We start from the raw sequence: 21667 nt of genomic DNA on the forward strand, positions 1-21667 counted from the left end.
AGAGATTCTGGGCTGTCTTGGAATCCAACACCTTTAACTCTTTCACTTTTTTCTTTTGCAGAGATTTCTTTTCTTCTCCACCTTCCTGATCCTTCTTGGCTAGTGAGGGAAAGATTAGAAAAGGATGATTAAGGACAGGCCACATCTATCCCAAAAGGAACTACTGTCCCATTCTAGAGAGGCCTTCACTTCTCTATCCGTAATGGTCTTCCTACTAAAGTTCCTCCAAGCTAACCTCCTCTTTAACCACCCAATCTTCTATTAGTGACTTCCCTCTCTAGCCGAAATAAATATGCCATTTTCATTTCTTTAATAGTTAATAATACTTTCTCACCCAGAGTCTATCTACTTGTAGGGAACAGCAAACATTCTTTCTGTAGAAGACCAAATAGTAAGTATTTTAGGCTTTGCAGACTATTGTGGTCTATTTCAACAGCTCAACTCTGCCACTACAGCAGGAAAGCTGTCAGAGACTATACATAAACCAATGGGCACGACTATGTCTCCAATGAAATTTTATTTACAAAAACAAGTGGTCCACTTAAGAGTTATGGTTTGCCAGTCCCTGTACTAGAGTCTTCCACTAGCGTTATCCTTTTGTGCTATTATTACTTCTCTTTCAAGACCTACCTTGATCATGAATTCCCTATAAACATTTTCTTGATTTCCCCAAATGGTTATGATTTCTCCCTGAATCCCCACTGTATCTGATACATCTTTACAGCAAGTCCTCTCACTGACTTTGTTATAAGCAAACATAGTCTCTCCTTCACAAGAGAAAGACTTTGTTATTCTTCTCTGAAAATACAGCGTAAAAATATATTGCTAGTAAGATCTTCAGTATCATGTTCGTACACACACAGAAGGTATACTGTATACTTCTTCTACACTCTTCTCAGATTATCCAAAGCCAATGTATTCTTCCCTGATAATGGAGTCACTCTCTGCATTGAAGAGCTAATTTTCCTGGTATTTGTTATTTAGATTTCATTCAACGATTAATAATTCAATGTTCATGATATTTCACATGTATCATCTTGATCTTTTTAAATCCTGTGTTTCTTTTTAAGTGTGCATACCTTCCCACCCCATTTGGATTTTGAACTTCAAGAGCATGGGCAAAATAATCCTTCGCTGTATCACTCCCTCAGCACTTGGCACGACAGCTAGCTAGTAACATTCTCTCAAAAATGATGTACACTGCCCGCTGAGAAGGACTGAGGAGCAGGTAGAAAGGAAAATAGGACTGGGCAGACAGTTGTAAAATATTTTGTCAACTTTTCAGAAAGCTGTATGAGACTATCTTGGTAAGGAGTATCAAGAAAGTGACAAAGCGAATTGCTTCTGAGGAGAAGAGCAGGGTGCTTGAGTATGGACATGGGAGGAATACTATTCAACACAAACCCTATTATACTATTTGAGTTTTAAACCATTGAAAAGTATTACCTGGTATAAATAAATAAGAAAGAAAACAAATGAAAAGAAAGTTATATGGCAAATGATACAAAGAACTATTAATAAAAAACACATCCTTTGGCCTGATACTTCTAACTGAAGAAGGAAAATGCTAAATAGATGAAGATTAGTTATTTAAATAAAGACTTATTGAGTACCCATATGTGCCAGGCTCTGTTCCGGGCACCAGGAATACAAAATATAGAAAAACTCCTGCCTTCATGGAACTTATATTCTAACAAAGAGAAACAGACAATAAATCAGCTAATAGATAAAATAGTACATAGTGATCATAAGTGCTATGAAAAGAAAACCAAGTAGGGAAGAGAATTGGGGGTTTAGATGAGGGGATGAATTATAACTTGAGTGGGGTGACCAGGGAAGGTTTTAGTGAGAATGTCACATGACAGTAAAAACCTTTTATAAGGTGAGAAACCAAAGCAATTCAGGCAGCAGGAACAACAAATGCAAAAGCCTGATGGAAAGAAGAAAAACAAAAACCTCATTACTGGTGGAGTGGATGGAATGAGGGGGAGAGCTGGAGTGAAGTCAGAGAGGATCTAAAGACAGATCATATAAAAATGAAAATCAGAGGTAGTCAGATAAAAATTTAGACTTAAAACACCCAGATTGTATCATAAAAACTTAGAAGCAGAGCGGCAAACTGCAAGTAAATCTCTCATTTATACAGTAAAATGAAAGACAGAGATCACTGCTGATGTTGAAAAATAGAAAAATAGACTTGTGTTGCTTGGTGATAAGATAAAAATAAAATACAACTATATGTAGAATTCAAGACAAGTACTAGAAGTAATGAAGAACTGCTAATGAACAATTTAGTAAAGATGACAGATAAAAGACAAGCATACCAACTTCCAGTTTCACCAAAATGGAGTATCCCCATGTGGAGGAAATACTATTATGTCTAAAAATTGGGGAAGGTATAGGGACCAAAATTGAAATACAGTTTCTATACTTCACACGGACTGGTAAGACACAAATCATTAGACTGGGATAAGTACATAATAATACAATACCGAGAGCAATACCTAAGCAAACTGTATAAAGTGATATACTCAGGCATTAAAAGTATATCAAAATGGTATAAAAAATATTTTTTAAAAAACCCACAGAAAAGTAAGGAAAAAGAGGAAACATACAGAAAACACAGTGGCAGACTTAAGCCGTAACATATCAGTAGTTACCTTTAATATAAAGATCTAAACCCCAGGCATCTCACCCTCCACCTCAGTAAAGGCTGAAGCGCAGGGATGGCCTGTGGCCCCCTACCCATGTCTCTTCTTACTCCTTTAACATGTGCCTAAGGCATGCTGTGTCAGGACCTGCCAGCAATGAAACCTTGTGTTTTGGCGTTCTCTGATGCGTGTTGCTGAGGTGCACCTTGCAATCATAGTAAGAACCACACAGGCTGGTCCAGCTACAACACTGGCCCACGTGATTGCCCCCAGACACGCCCAGGTAACAGCACTGCTAGGCTGAGACCTACACAAAACACTGGCAGAGTAGGTTAACAAAAGATACAATAATATGTTGTCTGTAAGAAATCTTCAAATACAAAGGCTGAATGTAAAAGGCTAAAAACAGATATACCATGCAAGCATAAACAAACAAAAAAAAAGTACAGTGGCTATACGCTATCCAATGAACAGATTTCGGAGCAAAGAAAATAGCTGGAGACAATGAGGGACATTACATGATGATTAAAGGATCACTGCCTTGTCATGGTGAAGGGACTTGTCTAACTCAGTGAAGCTACGAGCTATGAGTCATGCCATGCAGAGCCACCCAAGACGGACGGGTCATAGTGGACGGTTCTGACAAAATGTGATCCACCGGGGGAGCGAATGGCAAACCAACCCAGAATTCTTGCTGACAGATGAGCCCCCCAGGTCAGGAAGTGTCCAACATGCTACCGAGGAAGAACAGAGAATAACTACTAATAGCTCCAAAAAGAATAAAGCACCTGGGCCAAAGTGGAAACGATGCTCAGTTATGGATGTGTCTGGTGATGACAGTAAAATCCAATTAATTCAACGATGATAGTAAAGAACAGTATATTACACAGGAACCTGGAATGTTAGGTCCATGAATCAAGGTAAATTGGATGTGGCCAAGCAGGAGATGGCAAGAGTAAACACCAACATCTTAGCAATCAGTGAACTAAAATGGACGGGAATGGGTGAATTTGATTCAGATAACTGTTATATCTACTACTGTGGGCAGAAATCCCACAGAAGAAATGGAGTAGCCCTCATAGTCAACAAAAGAACCTGAAATGCAGTACTTGGGTGTAACCTCAAAAATGACACAACGATCTCAGTTCGTTTCCAAGGCAAATCATTGAACATCACAGTAATCCAAGTCTATGCTGCCACCACCGATGCCAAAGAAGCTGATCAGTTCTATGAAGATCTACAAGACATCCTAGAACTAACACGAAAAAAGAGATGTCCTATTCATCATAAGAGACTGGAATGCAAAAGTAAGAAGTCAAGAGATACCTGGAATAAACAGGTAAGTATGGCCTTGGAATACAAAATGAAGCAGGGCAAAGGCTAACAGAATTTTTCCAGGAGAACTGGTCATAGCAAACACCCTTTTTCAACAACACAAGAGACAACTTACAGATGGACATCACCAAATAGTCGATACCAAAATCAGATTGATTACATTCTTTGTAGTTGAAGATGGAAAAGCTCTATACAGTCAGCAGGAACAAGACCTGGAGCTGACTGTGGCTCAGATCATGAGCTTCTCATAGCAAAATTCAGGCTTAAAGAAAGTAGAGAAAACCACTTGGCCAGTCAGGTATGATCTAAGTCAAATTCCCTATGTTACACAGCGGAGGTGAACTAGATTTAGTAAACAGAATGCCTGAAGAACTATGGACAGAGGTTCATAATATTGTACAGGAGGCAGTCAACAAAACCATCCCAAAGAGAGGGGAGAAGGCAAAGTGATTGTCTGAGGAAGCTTTACAAATAGCTGAGAAAAGAGGAGAAGTGAAAAGCAAAGGGCAAAAGGGAAAGGTATACCCAACCGCATGCAGAGTTCCAGAGAACAATAAGGAGAGACAAGAAGGCCTTCTTCAATGAGCAATGCACAGAAATAGAGGAAAACAACAGAAGAGCAAAGACTAGAGATCTCTTTAAGAAAATTGGAGATATCAAAGAAACATTTCATCCCAAGATTGACACAATGAAGGACAGAAATGGTAAAGACCTAACAGAAGCAGAACAGATCAAGAAGAGATGGCATGAGTACACAGAAGAACTGTACAAAAAAAGATCTTAATGACCCGGATAACCATGAGAGTGCGGTCCACTCACCCAGAGCCAGACATTCTGGAGTGTGAAGTCAAGTGGGCCTTAGGAAGCATTGCTACCAATAAAGCTAGTGGAGATGATGGAATTCCAGCAGAGATGGAATTTAAAATTCTAAAAGATGATGCTATTAAAGGGCTGCACTCAATATGTCAGCAAATTTGGAAAACGCAGCAGTGGTGACATGGCTAGGAAAGGTCAATCTTCATCCCAATTCCTAAGAAGGGCAGTACCAAAGAATGTTCACACTACCGGACAATTGCACTCATCTCACATGCTAGTAAGGTTATGCTCAAAATTCTCCAAGCTAGGCTTCAACAGTACATGAACCAAGAACTTCTAGATGTTCAAGCTGGGTTTAGAAAAGGTAGAGGAACCAGAGATCAAATTGCCAACATTAGCTGGATCACAGAGAGAGCAAGGGAATTTCAGAAAAACATCTACCTCTGTTTCATTGAGTAAAGGCTTTGACAGTGTGGATCATAACAAACTGTGAACAACTCTGAAAGAGATGGGAATACCAGACCATCTTACCTGTCTCCTGAGAAACATGTATGTGGGCCAAGAAGCAACAGTTAGAACCTTATATGGAACAACTGACTGGTTCAAAACTGAAAAAGGAGAATGACAAGGGTGTTTTTTGTTTTTAAGAGTGTTTATTGTCACCCTGTTAACTTATATACAAGAGCACATCATGCAACATGCCAGGCTGGATGAGTGGCAAGCTGGAATCAAGATTGCTGGGAGAAATACCAACAACCTTAGACATGCAGATGATCCCATTTTAATGGCAGAAAGCAAAGAGGAACTAAAGAACCTTTTGATGAGAGTGAATGGAGAGAGTGAAAAAGCCAACTTAAAACTCAGTATTAAAAAAACTAAGATCATGACATCTGGTCCCATCACTTCATGGCAAATAGAAGGGGGAAAAGTGGAAGCAGTGACATATTTCTTCTTCCTGTGTTCTAAAATCACTGCAGATTGTGACTGCAGCCATGAAATTAGATGATTGCTCCTTGGCAGGAAATCTATGACAAACCTAGACAATGTCTTAAAAAGCAAAGACATCACTTTGCCGACAGAGGTCTATATAGTCAAGGCTATGGACTTTCCAGCAGTCATGTACAGATGTGAGAGTGGGACCATAAAGGAGGCAGAGCGCCAAAGCATTGATGCTTTCTAAGTGTGGTACTGGAGAAGACTTGAGAGTCCCTTGGACAACAAGGAGATCAAATCAGCCAATCTTCAGGAAAATCAACCTTTAATACTCATTCGAAGGACTGATGCTGAAGCTGAAGTTCTAACACTTTGGCTACCTAATGGGAACAGCCAACTCCTTGGAAAAGACCCTGATGCTGGGAAACATGGAAGGCAAAAAAAGAGGGCGACAGAGGATGAGATGGTTGGATGGCATCACTGATTCAATGGACAAGAATGTGGGCAAACTCCAGGAGATGGTGAGGGACAAGGAAGCCTGGCATGCTGCAGTCTATGGGGTGGCAAAGAGCAGGACGTGACTTGGCAACAGAACAACCATCACCACCAGGAAGACATAACAACTCTAAATGTGTCATGTACCAAACAACAGAGCCTTAAATGTAAGAAACAAAGACTGCTAAGAGATGAAATGAGAAGACCAGTATAGCCAAGCCATGATAATACTTTAAGATATTAATATCCTATCTCAGTAATGGCTGGAACTCTATACAAAAAATCATCAAAGATATAGAAGTGAACAGTAAAATCAATCAACAGGGTCTAATTGATATATACAGAACACTTCACCCAACAATAGCAGAATAAATTCTTTTAAGGTGCTCACTGAATATCTACCAAGAAAAATATCTACTTGGGCCATAAAATAAACCTCAACAAATTTAAAGGGTTAAAATCATAGATCATGTTCTCTGACCAAAAAGGTATCAAACTGTTAATATAAATAACAGAAAGATACAGAAAATATTCAAACACTTAGAAACTAAAGAACCACTTCTAAATAATTTGTGGGTCCAAAGAGAAAGACTCAAGATAAAACTTAAAAATACATTAGAAATGAATGAAAATGAAAGTCTGACATATCAAAATGTATGGGGCATAGTTGAAGCACTGCTGAGAGGGAAATTGACTTGCTAAGTTTACATTACATGTTGTCTGGAGCTATTTGTAAGGAGGCCTTACAAATAGCTGACAAAAGAAGAGAAGTGAAAGGCAAAGGAGAAAAGGAAGGATTTACCCATTTGAATGCAGAGTTCCAAAGAATAGCAAGGAGAGATAAGAAAGCCTTCCTCAGTGATCAGTGCAAAGAAATAAAGGAAAACAAGAGAATGAGAAAGACTAGAGATCTCTTCAAGAAAATGAGAGATACCAAGGAAACATTTCATGCGAAGACGAGTACAATAAAGGACAGAAATGGTATGGACCTAACAGAAGCAGAAGATATTAAGAAGAAGTGCCAAGAATGCACAGAAGAACTAAACAAAAAAGATCATGACAGAGATAACCACGATACTGTGATCACTTACCTAGAGCCAGACATCCTGGAATGCAAAGTCAAGTGGGCCTTAGGAAACATCACTTCAAACAAAGCTAGTGGAGATGATGGAATTCCAGTTGAGCTATTTCAAATCCTAAAAGATGATGCTGTCAAAGTGCTGCACTCTATATGCCAGCAAATCTGGAAAACTCAGCAGTGGCCACAGGACTGGAAAAGGTCAGTTTTCATTCCATTTCCAAAGAAAGGCAATGCCAAAGAATGCTCAAACTACCGCACAATTGCACTCATCTCACATGCTAGTAAAGTAATGCTCAAAATTCTCCAAGTCAGGCTTCAGCAATACATGAACTGTGAACTTCCAGATGTTCAGGCTGGATTTAGAAAAGGAAGAGGAACCAGAGATCAAACTGTCAACATCCACTGGATCATAGAAAAAGCAAGAGAATGTCAAAAAACCATCTACTTTTGCTTTATTGACTACACCAAAGCCTTTGACTATGTGTATCACAACAAACTGGAAAATTCTTAAAGAGATGGATATATCAGACCACCTGACCTGCCTCCTGAGAAATCTGTATGCAGGTCAAGAAGCAACAGTTAGAACTGGACATGGAACAACAGACTGGTTCCAAATTGGGAAAGAAGTACGTTAAGGCTGTATATTGTCACCCTGCTTATTTAACTTATATGCAGAGTACATCATGTGAATTGCCAGGCTGGATGAAGCACAAGCTGGAATCAAGATTGCCAGTAAAAATATCAATAACCTCAGATATGCAGATGACACCACCACCCTTATGGCAGAAAGTGAAGAACTATTAAAGAGCCTCTTGATGAAAGTGAAAGAAGAGAGTAAAAAAGTTAGCTTAAAACTCAACATTCAGGAAACCAACATCATGGCACCCAGTCCAAATAGAGGGGGAAAAAATGGAAACAGTGACAGACTTATTTTTTGGGCTTCAAAATCACTGCAGATGATGACTGCAGCCATGAAATTAAAAGATGCTTTCTCCTTGCAAGAAAAGCTATGACCAATCTAGACAGCATATTAAAAAGTGGAGACATTACTTTACCAACAAAAGTCTGTCTAGCCAAAGCTATGATTCTTCCAGTAGTCATGTATGGATGTGAGAGCTTTCTATAAAGAAAGCTGAGCACTGAAGAATTGATGCTTTTGAACTGTGGTGTTGGAGAAGACGCTTGAGAGTCCCTTGGACTGCAAGGAGATCAAACTAATCAATCCTGAAAGAAATCAGTCCTGAATATCCACTGGGAAGACTGATGCTGAAGCTGAAACTCCAATACTTTGGCCACCTGATGCGAAGAACTGACTCATTGGAAAAGACCCTGATGCTGGGAAAGATTGAAGGCGGGAGGAGAAGGGGACGATAGAGTATGAGATGGTTGGATGGCATCACTGATTCAATGGACATGAGTTTGAATAGGCTCCAGGAGTTGGTGATGGACAGGGAAGCCTGGTGTCCTGCAGTCCATGGGGTCTCAAAGAGTTGGACACAACTGAGCCACTGAACTGAACTGAAGTTTACATTAGAAAAGAAAGAACTCAAATCAGTAATTTCCTACTTTTAGAAAAATGCACATATATAGAATCTAGAAAAATGGTTCTGAAGAGTTTATTTACAGGGCAGCAATGGAGAAACAGACATAGAGAACAGACTTATGGACATGGGGAGAAGAGAGGAGATGGTGAGATGTATGGAAAGAGTAACATGGAAACTTACATTACCATATGTAAAATAGATAGCCAACAGGAATTTGCTGTATGGCTCAGGAAACTCAAACGGGCTCTGTATCAACCTAGAGGGGTGGGATGGGGAGGGAGTTGGGAGGGAGGCTCAAAAGGGAAGGGATATACGTATGTCTATGGCTGATTCATGTTGAGGTTTGACAGAAAACAATGGAATTCTGTAAAGCAATTATCCTTCAATAAAAATAAATAAATAAATAAAAAGAAACTAGAAAAGAAGAAGAAGAAAAAACAAAAAACCCCATAGCAGGCAAAAGGAAGGAAATATAAAAGAACAGAAATCAATAACAATAAAACAACAGAAAAAAGTCAGTGACACAAAAAGCTGGTTTAAAAAATAAATCAATATAAACCTCTAGAAAGGCTGACAAAGGTAAAAACAGAGAAGACCTCTCTGTCTCCAATATCAGGAACAAAGCGATATGACTTTAGATCCTGCAGCCATTAGGAGGATAATAAGAGAACACTATAAATAATTTAGTACTTATAAACTGAACAATCTACCAAAAAATAGACCAATTCTTCAAAACCCACAAACTACCAAAAAGTCAACCAGGATGCAACAGGTAACTTGAGTCCTACTGAAATCATTTAAAAAACTGAATTCATAACTAAAAGTCTCCTGAACAGAAAATCTCCTGGCCACAAGGCTTCACTAGAGAATTTTACCAAACATTTAAAGAAAAATTAATGCCAATCTCCTTCAGAAAATAGAGAGGAAATACTTCCTACATCATTTCAATGCCACCAAACTATCCACTTTAATTGGTTAATTTATGTTAAATGAATTTCACTTAATAAAAAAATTTGTAATTTTTAAACACTGTTTAAGATGTTTAAAATCACTAATTAAATCAGTAAAGTTTGAATATGGATTGTATATTAGATAACAGTGTTATATCAATGATAAATTTCCTAAATCTGGTAACTTCACTGTGGTTATGGAAAAGAATGCCCTTGTAACTTAGGAGAAACATGCTTAAGAATTTAGGGGTAAAAGGCCATGATGTTGGTACTTTATCTCTGAAACAGCTCAGTTAAAAAAGGAAGAAAATATTCATAGCAGCATTATTCGTAACAGCCAAAACACAGAAACAACTCGTCTGTCAACTGACAAATGGAAAGACAAAATGTATAGTCATACAATGGAGTATTCAGTTCAGTTCAGTAGCTCAGTTGTGTCCAACTATTTGCAACCCCATGAATCGCAGCACACCAGGCCTCCCTGTCCATCACCAACCCCCGGATTTCACTCAAACTCACGTCCATCAAGTCGGTGATGCCATCCAGCCATCTCATCCTCTGTCGTCCCCTTCTCCTCCTGCCCCCAATCCCTCCCAGCATCAGAGTCTTTTCCAATGAGTCAACTCTTCCCATGAGGTGGCCAAAGTACTGGAGTTTCAGCTTTAGCATCAATCCTTCCAATGAACACCCAGGGCTGATCTCCTTCAGAATGGACTGGTTGGATCTCCTTGCAGTCCAAGGGACTCTCAAGAGTCTTCTCCAACACCACAGTTCAAAAGCATCAATTCTTTGGCGCTCAGCTTTCTTCACAGTCCAACTCTCACATCCATACATGACCACAGGAAAAACCATAGCCTTGACTAGATGGACCTTTGTTGGCAAAGCAATGTCTCTGCTTTTGAATATGCTATCTAGGTTGGTCATAACTTTCTTTCCAAGGAGTAGGCGTCTTTTAATTTCCTTGCTGCAATCACCATCTGCAGTGATTTTGGAGCCCCCCAAAATTATTAGGCCATAAAAAGGAATGAAGTGCTAATACATGCTGCAACATGGGTGAACCGTGCAAACCTTGCAAATGGTTACTGGAAAAGGCAGACACAAAAGTGCAAATATTGTGTGATTACACTGATACAAAACATCTATAGGACAGGCAAATTGAGACAGAAAGTAGATTAGTGGTTGCCAAGCTGGGGGAAAAGGAAGTGGAGACTGAATGCTAATGAATTGAGGGTTTCTTTTTTATGTATTGAGAATGTTCTAGAATTAATGCAGTGGCTGCACCACTGTGTGATATACAAAAAGACCATGGAATTGTACATATTAAGGATGTGTACAATACATACATACATACTTAATACAATATATACATATGGGAAATAGATGGGGAAACAGTGGAAAGTGTCAGACTTTATTTTTTGGGGCTCCAAAATCACTGCAAATGGTGACTGCAGCCATGAAATTAAAAGACGCTTACTCCTTGGAAGGAAAGTTATGACCAACCTAGATAGCATATTCAAAAGCAGAGACATTGCTTTGCCAACAAAGGTCCGTCTAGTCAAGGCTATGGTTTTTCCCGTGGTCATGTATGGATGTGAGAGTTGGACTATGAAGAAGGCTGAGCGCTGAAGAATTGATGCTTTTGAACTGTGGTGTTGGAGAAGACTCTTGAGAGTCCCTTGGACTGCAAGGAGATCCAACCAGTCCATTCTGAAGGAGATCAGCCCTGGGATTTCTTTGGAAGGAATGATGCTAAAGCTAAAACTCCAGTACTTTGGCCACCTCATGGGAAGAGTTGACTCATTGGAAAAGACTCTGATGCTGGGAGGGATTGGGGGCAGGAGGAGAAGGGGACGACAGAGGATGAGATGGCTGGATGGCATCACTGACTCGATGGACGTGAGTCTGGGTGAACTCCGGGAGTTGGTGATGGACAGGGAGGCCTGGCGTGCTGCGATTCATGGGGTCGCAAAGAGTCGGACACGACTGAGCGACTGAACTGAACTGAACTGAACAATGAACTATAGGTCTAGATAGAAACTCTGAAATTATTAACCTTCTAAAAGAAATCATAGGGAGTTTCCTGGAAGTTCACGGGTTAGAACTCAATGCTTTCACTGCCATGGCCTGGGTTCAATCCCTAGCTAAGGAACTAAGCTCGCGCAAGCCTTGTGGCATAGCAAAAAAGGGGGAAAAAAAGGAAAGAAATTGGAAAAGTTTTCACCACTTTGGAGGGGGCAAAGATCTCTCAGAAACAAAAAGTACAAATCACGTGGTAGGAAGAAATCTAAGGTGGCCTCCTGGGATTTTCTTGGAGTTCTAAGAAAGTAGGAGTTCCCTTCTAATGCACATACCCTGTATAACTCCCTTGAATGTGAGTGGCTTGACCTATTCTGGGGAGCCCTTTAAAACAAAGGTTTAGATCTCAGAGACAAGAGAAGTCAGAGAGATTTGAAACTGAAGCAGATGCTCTCCTGTCATTCTTAAAAAAGTTGCTGCCATGCTCTGGAGAAGGCTATATGGCAGGAAATGATGGGCAGCCTCTGCAAGCTGAGAAGAGTCAATGGCTGATGGCCAGCCAGAGGAAAGGAACCTGTGTCCTACAATTATAAGGAACTGGATTCAGTCAAATACTATGTGAGTGTGGCAGAGGACACTGGGCTCCAGAAGGCAATCAGCCCAGTCAGAACACTGACTTCAGTTTCGTGTGACCTTGAGCAGAGAGAATCTAGCTAACTTGGATTCCAGACCCATGCAAACTGTGAGATAATAAATCTATGTTGTTTAAAACCATTAAGTTTGTGGTAACTTGTTACACAGCAATAGAAAATTATATAAAACATAAAACAAAAAATGGATAAAGTGGACTATCAAAATTTATAACTTGTATTCTTTGAAAGACACTGTTAAGAAATAAAGACATGTGACACACGGAGAGAAAACGGCCTGCGCAGCAGCTCCTTGACTAGGAATTGAACCTGTGTCCCTTGCATTGGAAGCATGGAGTCTTAACCAATGGACTGCCAGGGAAGTCCCTGCAAAACACATTTTTGATAAAGGACTAGCATTCAGAACAAATATAAAAAAGTCTCATAAGTTAACTATAAGAAAATAAACACCCCAATTTTTAAAAATAAGCAAAAGACATTGGACACATCAGCAGAGAGGATACACAGATGAAATGGTAAGTAAGCTCAGATAAGGTGTTCAACATCATTAGCTCATTAGGAATATGAACTAAGAATTAAATTAATTAGAGATTAAAACTATAATGCTCAAGCTATTATAATCACTAAAATGGAAAAACAAACTGATAAATACTAAGTGCTGGCAAGGATGCAAAGCACCTGCAACTTTCATAATTGATAGTGGAAATGAAAAAAATGGTATAACCACTTTGGAAGGTAAGCTGAAAACAGTCTGGCAGTTTCTTATACAGTTAAACATACATTCATTGTAACTATGACCCAACAATTCCATTCCTAGGCATTTGTCCAAAAAAATAAAAACATGTATGTTCAGACAATATCTTGCATGTAAATGTTTCTATTGGCTTTATTCATAATTGCCAAAAACTGGATTCAACCCAAATGTCCATCACCAGTGAATGAACATAAAGAAACACTACTCAGCAATAAAAGGCAATGACCACGCATGCAAACAACATGGACAAATCTCAAATACATGATGCTAGGTCAAAGAATTCAGACTTAAAACGCCTTAGTGTATGATTTCATATATCTGACATTCTGAAAAAGAAAAAACTGTAGGCAAAAGAAAACACATCAGCCGCTGCCAGGGCTTAGTGGTGAGGAGAAGGGGATGAACAAATGGGGAGGAAGAAACTTTAAGAGTGATGAAACTGTTCTCTATCTGCCTGTATACATTTGTCAAAACTCACAGAACTGTACACATAAAAAGGATAAATCTTATTATATGCAAATAATACCTCAACAAACCTAAACACATTGCATCTTCAAAGCCAATAAAATGCTACAATAACTCTAGGAGTGATAAAATGAACAAATGAAGTTCTTAATAAGAAATAATAATAAACAGACAAGATTCTAGAAAAAGATATGAAACACATTATATGCTAAAGTAAAAACTGAGATCAGTTAAAAAAGTATAGTCTAGGACTTCCCAAGTGGCTTTAGTGGTAAAGAACCCGCCTGCCAATGCAGGAGACACAAGAGTTGGGTCTCTTTGATCCCTGGGAGGAGGGCATGACAACCCACTCTGGTATTCTTGCCTGGGGAATCCCATGGACAGAGGAGCCTGGCAAGCTACAGTCCATGGGGTTGCAAAGAGTTAGACATGGCTAAAGCAAATTAGCATGCATACACACACACACACAGTATATAAATAGATATAGTGTATATCTAGTGTCCTCAGGACAAGCTGCTGAGCACATGTCATTGATTTTTTTAAAAAAGTATAGTCTAATATAGGAATTGGTAAACTTTTTCTTAAATTACTAGAAAATAAACATATGGCTCTACGGGACACATCACCAGAGAGGATACACAGATAGTAAGCTCAGAGAAGGTGCTCAATATCATTAACTCATTAGGAATATGAATTTTCTAACTGCAATTTCTGTTGCAATTACTCAGCTCTGCTGGTACAATTAAAGAAGTCAGAGACAATATGTAATCAAGTAGGCATGGCCGTGTTCCAATAAAACTTTCTTAACAAAAGTGGGTTGGCCATAGTTTTCTGACTACTGATCTCATCAATAGTGTTGGAACAACTGGTTCTCCATTTTAAAGGAAAATAGCTAAGATCTTAACTTTATACTATTTACAAAAACAAACTGCAAATACATTAAACAGCTAAATGTTAAAAACAGAAATACAGGGGCTTCCCTGGTGGGTCAGTGGTAAAGAATTTATCTGCCAATGCAGGAGACATAGATTCGATCCCTGATTCGGGTGGATGCCACGGGCCTCGGAGCAACTGAGCCTGTGCGCCATAACTACTGAGCCTGTGCTCTAGAGCCTGGGAACTGCAGCTGTTGGGCCCATGTGCTGCAACTACTAAAGCCCACGGGTTCTAGAGCCCATGCTCCTCAACTCTTAAGAGAAGCCACCACAATGAGAAGCCCTGGCACCATAATTAGAGAGTAGCCTCTACTCTCTGCAACCAGAGAAAGCCCAAGCAGCAACAAAAATCCAGCACAGCCAAAAATAAAAATAAATAAATAAATTCATTAAAAAAAAAAGAAATGCATTATAATTCTGAATAAAAGAAAACTTCCCTAAGAATAATGCAAAATCAAGATGGTATTAAGGAAAAGACAGACTGATTTCAGTATATAAAATTTTTGTTTTTCAATGTAGTAAAATTCATCAGAAAAAATATGAAAAGAAATTAAAATTTCCATTTCCAGTATTAGAGGTCAAGTCTTCCATGGAAAAATACCTAAAAATGCTGGTATGGTATTTAAAAATCACCTTGAAGCACAGAAGAGCTAAGAAGATGGTGATGAACTGCTCCAGAGAAGTAAGCAGGTCACTGGAGCACTGTTCGTGTTATTCTGAGCTCTGTGCAGCAAGGGTGCACAGGGGTCAAGATCCAGTTCCTGAGCCATACAGTAAGTTCCTGTTGGCTGTCTATTTGTATCAACCTAGAGGGGTGGGATGGGGAGGGAGATGGGAGGGAGGTTCAAAAGGGAGGCGATATACGTATACCTATGGCTGATTCATGTTGAAATTTGACAGAAAACAACAAAATTCTGTAAAGCAATTAATTATCCTTCAATAAAAAAAAAAGATCCAGTTCCTGCCTAATGTGGGTAATCTCATACAAGACTCCTCTTTTGTTGGGAACCCAAAAGATTATATCCTCAGAGATAAAAGTGAACACAACAGGTTTGCACTTGGGAGTCCTAGAAAACCTACACTCCACGAACAGGGTGAACCAGAGGTAGATCAAGCCTTTCCAAAACCACAACCAAGACTTGGCATAGCGCGCTCCCTGACTGGTTTAAGGTGATCTGCCCACACACCTATTTGTCTACAGAGGAAAACACAACAGGAACAGATTTATGTATGATCCAGACACTGCATCTAGCCAATGAGAATTGACAAGCCAGCCTTTTAGGGCTCCCCTGGTGGCTCAGACAGTAAAGAATCTGCCTGCAATGCAGGAAAACCTGTTTCAACCCCTGGATCAGGAAGACTCCTTGGAGAAGGGAATGGCTACCCACTCCAGTGTTCTTGCCTGGAGAATTCCATGGACAGAGAAGCCTGGCAGGCTATACTCCGTGGAATCACAAAGAGTCAGACACAATAACAGCTAACATGTTCAAGAATACAGAGGAAAAAAATAAAAATAGATGAAGATGAAGAAGTTTGTCAGAGAAATAAAATTTACTAAAAATAGAAATGAATGGACATTCTAGAACTAAATAAAATTAAGAGTTCAGTCATGTATGGGTGTGAGAGTTGGACTATGAAGAAAGCTGAGCACCGAAGAATGATGCTTTTGAACTGTGGTGTTGGAGAAGACTCTTGAGAGTCCCTTGGACTACAAGGAGATCCAACCAGTCCATTCTGAAGGAGATCAGCCCTGGGATTTCTTTGGAAGGAATGATGCTAAAGCTGAAACTCCAGTACTTTGGCCACCTCATGGGAAGAGTTGACTCATTGGAAAAGACTCTGATGCTGGGAGGGATTGGGGGCAGGAGGAGAAGGGGACGACAGAGGATGAGATGGCTGGATGGCATCACTGACTTGATGGACTTGAGTCTGGGTGAACTCTGGAAGTTGGTGATGGACAGGGAGGCCTGGCGTGCTGCGATTCATGGGGTCGCAAAGAGTCGGACACGACTGAGCGACTGAACTGAACTGAACTAAACTGAACTGAAAGAAAGAAAGAATGCATTGGAGAAGGAAATGGCAACCCACTCCAGTGTTCTTGCCTGGAAAATCCCAGAGATGGGGGAGCCTGGTGGGCTGCTGTCTATGGGGTCGCACAGAGTCGGACACGACTGAAGTGACTTAGCATAGCATAGCAAAGAAATAAAGAAAAGAAAGTGAAGTCACTCAGTTGTGTCCAACTCTTTGCAACCGCATGGACTATAGCCTACCAGGCTCCTCCGTCCATGGAATTTTCCAGGCAAGAGTACTGGAATGGGGTGCCATTAGACGGGTTTAACTAGAGACACAGTAGAAGTTGATGAATTGAAAGACAGATCAATATACAAACTAGAGCCAAGAGATAAAAGATGAAAAGTAACAAAAAGAGTGTAAGGGACATGTGAAGATGTCCAACATATGAGTAACTGGAGGCCCAGGAAGAGAAGAAAGGACTGGACAGAGCAATTAATAATACAGTGCTATAAAGTTGGGCTTCCCATGTGGCGCTAGTGGTAAACAACCCACCTGTCAATGAAGGAGACATAAGAAAGGTGAGTTCGATCTAAAATTTTGTTAAGAGGACAGATTTCATGTTAAGTGATCTTAAAAGAAAATGAAAATAAAGGGACATAAGAAATCTTTTGGAGGTGAGGGATATGTTTATTACCTTGATTGTAGTGATGATATCACAGGTATATGTATATGTCCAAACTCATCAAAATGTATACATTAATTAAGTGCAATTTTTTGGATATTAAATACACCCGAATAAAGCTGGAGGCTGGAGAGGGAGTTTGAGGGAGAATGGATACATGTATATGTACGGCTGAGTCTCTTTGCTGTCTACCTGAAACTATAATAACATTGTTAATCAGTTATACGCCAATATAAAATAAAAAGTTTTTTTAAAAAACCTAGAGGCTAGAGAAAGGGGAGAAACATGACTTGGAGCATAGGAAGAGTCCCACAGTTTCAGTCTTAAACAGATGCCTTAGATAGGTACGCAGAGAAAGTAAAATATTAAAAATAATAAAACCAAAAGAAACAAGCCCCATGACACATACACATAAAATGGAATGTTAAATATGATACTATTGGCACCAAATCTGAAAGCAAAGTAAAATGCCAATAATTAAAGGACAAGAACAACTAGACAGAAGCAATATTTGAAGAGAAAATTGCTGCTAATTTTCTAAAAGTGATGAAAGACTGCAATACACAGAACCAAAAGCTTGGAGAATCCCAAGTATAAATACAAAGAAAACCACATGATGGCACATCACAGTAAAACTTCTAAAAGCCAGAAAAAAAAAAGTCTCCCAAAGTAGCAGGAGGTAGAACATGTTATCCTCAAAAGAACAAAAAAACAGACAGTGGAGGGCTGTTTTGTGTGTGTGCGTTTTCTTTTTAAGGAAAAACAAAAAATATCCTTCAAAAATACAAGTGAAATAAAGATATATCCATATAAAAACAGAGACTTCATTACCACTAGACTAAAATAAATAATAAAAGGGACATGCATTTATTCAAGCAGAAAAAAAAAGTATTCCCAAAAGGAAATACAGAAATGTAGGTAGGAAGGAAAAACACTACAAAGGCGTTTTTAAGTGAATACTGATATGATAAAATAATAGTAAATGTTTGTAGGGTTTACAAAATAATGTTTAAAATATTTTTTAAAGAATTAAAATGAGCTTCTGCACAACAAAGGAAACTATAAGCAAAGTGAAAAGGCAGCCTTCAGAAATGGGAGAAAATAATAGCAAATGAAGCAACGGACAAACAACTAATCTCAAAAATATATAAGCAACTCCTACAGCTCAATTCCAGAAAAATAAATGACCCAATCAAAAAATGGGCCAAAGAACTAAATAGACATTTCTTCAAAGAAGACACACAGATGACTAACAAACACATGAAAAGATGCTCAACATCACTCATTATCAGAGAAATGCAAATCAAAACCACTATGAGGTACCATTTCACGCCAGTCAGAATGGCTGTGATCCAAAAATCTCCAAGCAATAAATGATGGAGAGGGTGTGGAGGAAAGGGAACCCTCTTACACTGTTGGTGGGAATGCAAACTAGTACAGCCACTATGGAGAACAGTGTGGAGATTCCTTAAAAAACTGGAAATAGAACTGCCTTATGACCCAGCAATCCCACTGCTGGGCATACACACTGAGGAAACCAGAATTTAAAGAGACATGTGTACTCCAATGTTCATCACAGCACAGTTTATAATAGCCAGGACATGGAAGCAACCTAGATATCCATCAGCAGATGAATGGATAAGAAAGCTATGGTACATATACACAATGGAGTATTACTCAGCCATTAAAAACAATACATTTGAATCAGTTCTAATGAGGTGGATGAAACTGGAGCCTATTATACAGAGTGAAGTAAGCCAGAAAGAAAAACACCAATACAGTATACTAACGCATATATATGGAATTTAAAAAGATGGTAACAATAACCCTGTATACGAGACAGCAAAAGAGACACTGATGTATAGAACAGTCTTTTGGACTCTGTGGGAGAGGGAGAGGGTGGGATGATTTGGGAGAATGGCATTGAAACACGTATAATATCATATATGAAACGAGTCGCCAGTCCAGGTTCGATGCACAATACTGGATGCTTGGGGCTGGTGCACTGGGACGACCCAGAGGGATGGTATGGGGAGGGAGGAGGGAGGAGGGTTCAGGATGGGGAACACATGTATACCTGTGGCTGATTCATTTCGATATATGGCAAAACCAATACAATATTGTAAAGTTAAAAAAAAAAAATTAAAATGCAAGACATGCATAATTCAAAAAATGTGTGTTTAAAGTATTATAAAGTTCCAACGTTACTTGGAATGTGGTAAAAGTTCTAATTTATATTAGGTTGTAGTAAGTTAAGCATGCATGTTGTAATTTCTAAGGTACACACTAAAAGGATAATAAAAAATGTATAAATAAGAATAAGGGAAATGTGAAATAAAAAAGTTTTAAATGAATCAATAAGAACAGAAAAAAAGGAGGCAAACTGGAAAAATCAAACAGAAACAAATAGCAATTTGGTATATATCAATTCAAGTGAATTAAATACTTTGCAATGAAAAGACTAATGTCATCAGACTGGATTTATGAAACACACACGAAGTATATACTGTCAAGGGACATACTTTAAGTAAAGACACAGAAGTCTTAGGACAAAACAGTGGAAGAAAATATACTAACCAAAAGAAAGCTTATGTACCTAGTATCCGATGAAAATTTTGTCTCTAATAATTCTACTGCCTTGAATGCTGCTTATTTCATAGTGATAAAGGGTCAATCCACAAGGAAAATATAATAGTTCTAAATCTAAATACATCTAATAATTTAGTTTCAAAATATATAAAGTAAAAATTGAACTAAAAGAAGAAAAGGGTAAATTCATAACTGCAGCAGAAGAATTAATACCCTTTGTATAGTAACTAATGAAACAAGCAGACAAAAACTTGGAAGGGATTTGGAAAATCTGAACACATCTAACAAACTTGAGCTAGTTGCTATATTAGAACAATGCACCCAACAATGACAAATTACACCTTTTTTTCATATGCATATGGAGAAGGCAATGGCACCCCACTCCAGTACTCTTGCCTGGAAAATCCCATGGACAGAGGAGCCTGGTAGGCTGCAGTCCATGGGGTCGCTAAGAGTCAGACACGACTGAGCGACTTCACTTCACTTTCACTTTTCATGTGCATATAGAACATTTACCAAAATTACCAACATTTACCACATGCTGCTAAACAACCATCAACAGGAGAATGTTGGAACCCACCAAAAAGAGATACCCCACATCCAAGAACAAAGGAGAAACCAAAACAAGAGTGTAGGAGGGGGCACAATCATGTTTAAAATCAATCCTAATACCCTCCAGAGACACTTAGAGGGCACAAACAAAAACTTGTGTGCACCAGGACCCAGGGAAAGGAGCAGCGATCCCCACAAGAGACTGAGCCAGACCTGCCTGTGAGTGTTTGAGAAGCTCCTGCGGAGGCATGGGTCAGCAGTAGCCTGTGGCGGGGACAGAGACTCTGGCAGCAGCAGACCTGGGAGGTGCGGCCTGTGGCACAAGTCTTCTGGAGGCGGTCCTCATTAGCCCCACTACAGAGCCGATGGGAAAGAGTTCTTGCACTGTTGCAAAAGTTCTAGGCCCCAAATTGACTTTCCAACCTGGATCCTGGACTTCCTGGATCCAGGAAAGGGACTGAGAATCCCCAGGGAATCTGACTTTGAAGGTCAGTGGGATTTAACTACAGAACTTCCACAGGACAGGGGAAACAAGACTCTTGGAGGGCACAAACAAAACCTGATGCACACCAGGACCCAGGAGAAAGGAGCAGTGACCCCACAAGAGACTGAGCCAGACTTGCCTGTGAGCCTTTGGGAGTCTCCAGCAGAGGCGTGGGTCAACAGTGGGCTGCAGTGGGGTCAGGGGCACTGAATACAACAGTCCTAGGCCTAAGTCCCTTCGGAGGAAGTTGCCATTACCCTTACCACAGTTTGTCCTTAGGCCAAACTACAGGGAGAGAACACAGCCCCACCCATCAGCAGAAAACTGAATTAAAGGTATACTGACTATGACCCTGATCACCAGAGCAAGACCCAGTTTTCCCCACAGCCAGTCCCTTCCATCAGGAAGCTTACACAAAGCTCTTAACTTCATCCGAGGACAGACAGAATGAAAACCACAACCACAGAAAGATAACCAAATGATCACATGGATCACAGTTTTGTGTAACTTAATGAAACTGAGAGAGCTAATTCTTAGGTAGCATGATAAGGAGTGCAGGGCCCTCAAGGAGAAAGGGGTCTGAGGCCCTCGAGGAGGAGAAAGGGGTTTGGGACTCTCAAGGAGGAGAAAAGGACAAACATTTTTTTCTACATTCCTTCATCTTAGTCACATAAGAGGTCATTTTAAGCCCAGAGATAACAACTGTGCAACAAAACAACTAA

General features: G+C 39.6%; 1 protein-coding gene across 3 annotated transcripts in view; it reads right to left on the reverse strand.

Annotated features, from left to right (window-relative positions):
* LOC132345761 (protein diaphanous homolog 1) overlaps positions 1-21667 on the reverse strand; it is a 57527-nt gene that overhangs the window by 16987 nt on the left and 18873 nt on the right. For 2 of the 3 annotated variants that reach the window (XM_059888767.1, XM_059888769.1), the window contains exon 1: positions 1-21667. This exon is cut by the window's right edge and continues 15461 nt beyond it. In XM_059888767.1, the coding sequence (XP_059744750.1) occupies positions 1-145 (145 nt within the window). In that variant the 5' untranslated portion in view covers positions 146-21667. The other variant, XM_059888768.1, reaches the window with a different exon arrangement.

Source organism: Bos taurus, chromosome 7, assembly GCF_002263795.3.
Source record: "Bos taurus isolate L1 Dominette 01449 registration number 42190680 breed Hereford chromosome 7, ARS-UCD2.0, whole genome shotgun sequence".
NCBI lineage: Eukaryota > Metazoa > Chordata > Mammalia > Artiodactyla > Bovidae > Bos > Bos taurus.